At 51.6% G+C, this 7626-nt stretch overlaps 1 protein-coding gene across 1 annotated transcript; it reads right to left on the bottom strand.

Moving 5' to 3' along the window:
* Positions 1–1857: 1857 nt before the first annotated feature.
* LOC109756137 (tryptamine hydroxycinnamoyltransferase 1-like) lies at positions 1858–3818 on the bottom strand. The gene has a single exon (XM_020315006.3). It carries the CDS (start codon positions 3653–3655, stop codon positions 2303–2305), a length of 1353 nt encoding a protein of 450 aa, XP_020170595.2. The 5' UTR covers positions 3656–3818; the 3' UTR covers positions 1858–2302.
* Between the last annotated feature and the right edge of the window lie 3808 nt (positions 3819–7626).

Genomic DNA, 7626 nt, shown 5'->3' with positions numbered 1-7626 from the left:
CACATCATTGCCACTGGACCTCACATCACCGTCGTGTCCCATCGTTGCTCTGGTATCATCTGCTCAATCCTCCCACCAAAGCTGTCGTGTGCCATCGGTCACAGCATCAGCCCACCCTGGTTGCAGCATACTCGCTGCACCCCTGCCCTGTCGCAGCATCATCATGGGACCATCGTAGCTTCTCGCATTGTCAGACAGAGCATCAGCCCTCGCCGGTTCCAGCAGAAAGGACACAATCACAACATCGCGATCGATCTGGTTCCAACACACCATGATCACGGGCGCAACGTCTCTCGATGTCGGTTCCAGCACACGGGTGACGCGGTCACAACAACACTGGCGGCCGGATCCAGCACGCGCCGACTATGATGCAGCGTCACCGTAGTCGGTTCCCGCACGCGGCGACTATGGATGCAACGTTGCAGCCGGTTCCAGTATCTCGTGACGCTGGTTCCAACATCCCGCATCGTCGATCGAAGCCGCCCCTGGACAACTGCAGCACGTGGGGCACGTCGTCGCATTCCCAGCCGCCACGGTTGCAACTCCTCCTCGATGGTTGTAGCTTCTGTTGTCATCGGTTGCACCACGTTGGCACACCATTGTGGCTCCCCGACTGTGCGTGATTGCATCTCCTTGCTGATGTGTCCCGGATTTGGGCCGGACCATGGACCTCATGTCGGTTCAGGGGGGTGGGCCATGGTGAAAGACCCGTGAGTTTCCTTATATGCAGCCGACTAGGATACTGTAACCCTAGACCCCCGGTATCTATATAAACCGAGGGGTAGGGCTCATAGAGGGACACAACAATCTCAGGATAGATCATATGTACTTTGTACTCTAATCCCAAGTAATAAGCACAAGTAGGACATAGGGTGTTGTCTCTTTATAGAGCCTGAATCTCGGTGAGACCTCATGTCCTTGTTACCATCGCATCTAGACGCTTAGTTCGGAACCCCCTATCCGAGATCAGCTAGATTTAGCTCCGTCATTTGGTGGCCCATATAGGTCCCGCTAAAGAAGTCACCGTGATACGATGAGAATCAAGATCAGCGAGCAGTTTGGGACCATCGCTACTTTCGTGCCGGGACAGATCTTCATCATCGGCAGCATCGCCTCTTTGCTGACTCCACTGACCACCTAGGCAAGGTCAAGATAGTTTTGCTCCTGGCTGGATCGTTAGATTTGGTAGCATGGAGTACACAGCGGATTCCCGCGGGGAGCTGATCTTCACAAGCTAGGTGTCAAACTAGATTGAGGATCAGAACGAGACACTTGCCCCAACCCCGATGTCAAATCTAGGTCAGGACGATTGTGAGTATCACTCATCGGACCCGACCTTGAGTCAGGATCAGGCGGCGGCTCCCAAGGCCCAGATGCCAGATCGGGCCAGAGACAAAGATCCGAGGTCCATTCCCGATCGGGTCTTGGAGAAATTTCCTCTAGTCCTGATGTCAGATCGGGCTCAAGAAAAGCGCGAAAAGTCTCTCATGAACGAGATGTTGAGAATGTAAATATGTTACCATTGTTGATTTTTCTACAGTATGCAAACATTTTGTTATATGATATCACACTGGAAAAATCTGTTATATGTGTTGTTATATGCAGGTGATCATATATTTGTTAAGTGCTTCTTATTGAAAATAAAAAGGAAATCATGCCGAAATTTTGAATTATATGTTATTTGAATGCAAAGAGCTATATTTGTTCACCATTCACATGGAAGGAGCTATATTTGTTCACCATTCATACGGAAGAGGTGAGTAAAATCATATTCTTCACATCCCGTGTCTTCAACCAAACACACAAACATAATCAAACCATGTCATTTTTTACAAAAATGACGTGATAGCTCCCAGGCCAAAGGACACCCTCTATAAACAGTAAATTCAAAAAAAATGAAACTTTGCGAACATCAAAGATGACCGAACATTTGAGATTCTTGCAAATTTTCATAACGAACTATCAAGTAGAGAAAGGTGTACCCATGAGTTTCTGATTTCAGTGCTAAAAGTGCTTTGGAATTTTTTCTTGTTTAGAGCTCCTCGATGTTTTTCCTACATGAAAACTTGTAAGCACCTATAAAGTTTGAGCATATTTGATGTCGCAAAGTTTCAGAATTTTTTGTTTTTGTTTTCTATTTTTTAATGCACTGTTCATAGAGGGTGTCCCTGCACCCTGAAGTTGAAAAACTAGTCCCCATTTTTTATCTCTTATTATCGAACACAAGGAGGAAACCAAGCCATTCCTCTCATATGGAACCATGACATTGCATGACTTCTGATGATCCTCAACCCAAACACGCCTAAGCGTAAGCAATGGCGCTGAGCTCCCTGGCATGCTTCTCCCACAACGCAACGAACACGTCGATGCCTCCCCCTTTCCGCAGGCTGGGCATCAGCACCACCACCCCGTCCTGCGGGACCTTCCCCGGCAGGATTCCGACGAGTCGCCCGCCGCACCCAAAGTCCAACCGGTGCAGGTCCAGGTGGAGCCAGCTGTCGGCCTCCACGTCCAGCGACAGCACGCCGGCCTCGTCCGCACACGCTGGCTCCAGATCCTCGTCACCGTGCAGCGCCCCGAAGTCGACGAACGACTGGAAGTACCCGCCGTCGACAGCGCGGACCCCTGCGCGGACCAGCGCCGCGGCATCCGCGAGGGTGCCGGTGGCCAGGGCCGCCGCGCGTGTCCTGGAGATCGCCGTGAGCACGACGTTCCCGAAGAACCCCGCGGCCGGCACGGCGCCCGTTCCAGCCAGCCGGCCACGGCCGTTCACCGCGATGCGTGTCGACGTGTGCGCGTCGCCCCCGTCGGCGAGCCCGCGCGCGGCGGTAATCTTCCGCCAGACGTGCGCTGACACAGTCTCGAAGGTCGTGTACCTGTTGTGCGCGGCGCACTTGAGCTCGGCCACGAACTCGCTCGTGTAGTGAAGGAGCATGTTGGTGATCTCGGAAGTGTCGACGTGATGATCAACCTCGGCCGGCGGCTTGCTCTCGCGTCCGTCGTCGTTCGTAGGCGCCGGCGATAGCGGCAGGAATTCGGCACCACGGTGCTCGAACTCGCAGCGGGGCGGGCGGCGCGGCACGAGGGCCGCGGGGCCGTACGGCACGGGGGCGCAGTCGACGTGGAGGCCGTCGCCGCGTACGGCGTCGGCCCAGGCGTGGAAGAACATGGTCATGGAGTGGCCGTCGGCGACCTGGTGGTGAGACGACGAGGCGATGACGATCCCGCCGCACGCGAAGCGGTTGATCTGGAGCATGAGCACGTGCGGCGCGGCGCCTCTACGGACCGCGGGGTGGAGCAGCCCGTGCCCCGGCGAGGGCGCGAGCGGGAGGTGGTCGGAGAGCGCCGAGGACGGCACCTCGGCCTCGACGACGAGGGCGCCCGCGCCGCCTTTCCCGGTGACGAAGCATGGACGCGTGCCGACCCGGCGGTCGAGGCGCATGGTGGCGGTGAGGAGCGGGAAGCGCGGGAGCGTGGCGGAGAGGGCGTCGAGGAGGGCCTGGTTGGTCGGGTTGGGCGGCGAGAAGGCGAAGAGCACCGTGACGTGGTAGGTCGGCGCGGCGAGGTCGAAGACGGTGAGCGGCACCTCCTCGGAGGGCGCGGCCGCCGGGGGCACAACGAACGTCCTCTGCACCTGCACGCCCATGATCTCCATTACGCTGTACGTACACCAGTAGCACTCGCGGTAGGACGATCGCTGGTGCGTACGTACACCAGTGCTGCAGTTGTACGAGTATCGAATGTGTGTGTGTGTGCGCGCGCATGTAGGGCGGCACGTACATGAATATATAGCATTGCTCGCTCGTAATTTAGCTGCGCGTGTTGATTGGCACGTGCCGATCGCTGCGCGCGTGCATGCAAGCATGCATCCTCGGACGTCGTACGAAGGGCGTCACCTGAGGACTCGAGTGCCCGATCGAGGTCGAAGAGTCGCAGCTGCACGGGGGACAAGAAATGGAGTTATGCCTACAAGATCAAAGCAGCGGTCAAGGTTGCGGTGGCGCGCGCAGGGAGAGATCGCCTGGGACTTCTGGGTGCCGACGAGTCGACGACGACGGCTGCATGGCTGGCGCGGAAAAGTTCCATAATAAACCTTCAACTTGTAGACAAAAGTTAAATGAAACCTGAACTTGTAATCTCGAAAATCAGCATACCGAACTCTCAGATCACGGACTATTTTAATGAAATCACTAATTGAGAAGTACTCGTTGCAAAGATCACTTCAACTCCCTAGGTTGCGTCGCAACCTGGAAGTTTCCCTTTTTCGTAGATCCGTTTATTCAAAACGTTTTATCTCTCAAACCGTGCGTCCAAATCTCAAACCGCTTTCACCGCTGGATTTCTTGCGTCGAGATCTTCAAAACTAGATCTCATGTTGATAGGTTTTGACGAACTTTTTTTACGAAAAAAACCGGGCGAAAAAACCGAACCGGGAGCATGTGTTTTTTTCCTTTACTAAAGAGGCACGCCCGTGCCTCAAACGAAATCACAACCGTGCCTCTCGCGGAAGCAAAACCGTAACTCTCACGGGAGGAAAAAAGAAGAGAAAACGTGTTTTCTGTTTTTTTTTCCTTTCACGAGAGTCACGATTTTGCTTCCGCGAGAGACATGGTTGTGCTTTCGCGAGAGTCACGGCCGTGCCTCCTCGGAAACAAACAAAAAAACAGAAAACACGTTTTCTCTTTTTTTTTTCCTTCCGCGAGAGTCACGGTTTTCCTTACACGAGAGGCACGGTTGTGATTTCGTGAGAGGCATGGCCGTGCCTCTTTCGGAAAGGGAAAAACCCGTGCTCCCGGTTCGGTTTTTTCGTCTAGTTTTTTCATGAAAAAAAAGTTCGTCAAAACCTATCAACATGGGATCTAGTTTTGAAGATCTCAACGCGAGGAATCCAACGGTGAAAGCGATTCGAGATTTGGACTCACGGTTTGAGAGATAAAACGTTTTGAATAAACGGATCTACGAAAAAAGGGAAAACTCCCAGGTTGCGACAAATGGCGCGCTGCATGTGCGCCACTTGTCACAACCAGGGGAGTTGGAGTGATCTTTGCAACGAGTACTCCTCAACTAGTGATTTCGTCGACACTGCCGTTGGTCCTATTGTTCCAGGAATCGGCCTGGGCTTCTCCACTTCTGTGGGCCTCTGGCAAAAATCACCTTCCTTGCGCTTCACTTTTTTTGCGGGAAAACTTGTATTATTCACTTCGAGTCAATTGCAAGAAACCACCACATTTGCGGCTAGGTTCGCAGGAAACCACCAACTCATTAATCCGTTGCAGAAAACACCGGAAAATCTGTTAAGTTGTTGCAAAAAGCACTGATCGGACGATTTGGTCCATTTAATCACTTTCTTATAAGTGGGGCCAGATTGTAAAGAATTGACTTAGCAAAAAAATAACACATACACCCCTAGATCTAAAAAACAAAAGCAATCAGACCCCCATCCTGCCCCCACACGCACACCACTGTGGACAATCCCTACTGCAGAAGCAGCATGAACTCGGCCGGCACAACGACGGCCTGGCGCCATTGTCGTCATTGTTGCCTGCGGGGATGATGTGGTCGTCGTCTGAGCCATTGGCGGAGTGCACGGTGAACAACGCCCGGAGTGCGAGCCACAGTCGCCTCCGTTCACCACCTGCAGAGCACCTCCTGTGGCGGCCTTGAGCGCCGCCGCGACGACCTCGGCTCTGCGGACAACGGGGCAGAAGATGATGAGCGAGGCGCCTCATTCCTCCCGCAGATCGTCCCGATGGTGGAGTCCATTGAGGACGCGTGCTTCATCTGGGAGCTCTCCACGACGCCGACCATGGGGTCCTCTTCCTAATCCACGGCTGCCACTACCGCTCGAAGAACTTTTGGCCGCCATCCCAGCTCTGCCCCGGCTACGTCGGGCTGCCAAAGGGCGTCGCCATCACGACCCGCATGCTATGGATGCGGTTTGCAGTGCAGCCGTGGGCACTGGCCGCCTCCTCGTCCTCCCCGCGGCGTAGCCCTCTCCATCGCCGACGAGGGCGGCCCCATGCCGGACGGACGGTAGGGCCAGGGTGCGGCATCCCGGCCTGGGCACCACCGTGCCAGACGGATGGGAGCAGCGCGGCGGCGGCGCGGAGTGGACAGGGCATCGGTGTTCCATGGGGGAGGGTCTGATTGCTTTTGTTTTGTAGATCTAGGGGTGTATGTGTTATATTTTTGCTAAGTCAATTCCTTACAATCTGGCCCCACTTGTAAGAAAGTGATTAAACGGGCCAAATCATCCGATCAATGCTTTTTGCAACGACTTAACATATTTTCCAGTGTTTTTTTGCAACTGATTAACGAGTTGGTGTTTTTCTACAAATCTAGCCGCAAATGTGGTGGTTTCTTGCAATTGACTCATTCACTTCACACAGGATTACAATCAGAGGAATTAAGCTCAATGGCCTCCGGAGGTCCCGACCCAAGCCAGGTCATAGTTCTTCCCTCCATGCGAGCAAAGTTTGCAAGAGAGTTACTAACTTTATTTTGAGCTCTATGATACGTCCATTTTGCATCATGCTTTTATATCGATATTTATTGCATTATGGGCTGTTATTACACATTATGTCACAATACTTATGCCTTTTCTCTCTTATTTTACAAGGTTTACATGAAGAGGGAGAATGCCGGCAGCTGGAATTCTAGGCTGGAAAAGGAGCAAATATTAGAGACCTATTCTGCATAACTCCAAAAGTCCTGAAACTCCATGAAAGTCAGTTTTGGAATATACTCCCTCCATTCCTTTATATAAGGTGTATTTGTTTTTTCAAAAGTCAAACGAGTGCAAGTTTGACCGAACTTTTAGTAAAATGTATCAACATTCATAATATGAGATTTATATCATTTGATCCATCATGAAAAGTAGTTTCATATTTTATCCATTAGGTATTGCGGATGTTGTTATTTTATTCTATAATCTTGGTCAAACTTTTAAATGGTTGACTTGCACAGAAATCAATACACCTTATATTCTGGAATGGAGGGAGTATTAAAAATATTGGGCGAAGAAAGCACCAGAGGGGGGCCATGATGACCCACAAGTATAGGGGAACTATCGTAGTCCTTTCGATAAGTAAGAGTGTCGAACCCAACGAGGAGCAGAAGGAAATGACAAGCGGTTTTCAGTAAGGTATTCTCTGCAAGCACTGAAATTATCGGTAACATATAGTTTTGTGATGAGGTAATTTGTAACGGGTAACAAGTATTAAAAGTAAATAAGGTGCAGCAAGATGGCCCAATCCTTTTTGTAGCAAAGGACAGGCTTGGACAAACTCTTATATAAAGGTAAGCGCTCCCGAGGACACATGGGAATTATCGTCAAGCTAGTTTTCATCACGCTCATATGGTTCGCGTTCGTTACTTTGATAATTTGATATGTGGGTGGACCGGTGCTTGGGTACTGCCCTTCCTTGGCCAAGCATCCCACTTATGATTAACCCCTATTGCAAGCATCCGCAACTACAAAAGAAGTATTAAGGTAAACCTACCCATAGCATGAAACATATGGATCCAAATCAGCCCCTTACGAAGCAACGCATAAACTAGGGTTTAAGCTTCTGTCACTCTAGCAACCCATCATCTACTTATTACTTCCCAATGCCTTCCTCTAGG

This window comes from Aegilops tauschii, chromosome 5 (assembly GCF_002575655.3).
Source record: "Aegilops tauschii subsp. strangulata cultivar AL8/78 chromosome 5, Aet v6.0, whole genome shotgun sequence".
NCBI classification, from domain to species: domain Eukaryota; kingdom Viridiplantae; phylum Streptophyta; class Magnoliopsida; order Poales; family Poaceae; genus Aegilops; species Aegilops tauschii.
Note: the sequence above shows the minus strand (reverse complement) of the source record. Positions and strands in the feature narration are given on the sequence as shown.

Excerpts from the sequence above, each read along its gene's own strand:
- LOC109756137 (XM_020315006.3), bottom strand. The coding sequence starts at position 3,655 with ATGGAGATCATGGGCGTGCAGGTGCAGAGGACGTTCGTTGTGCCCCCG.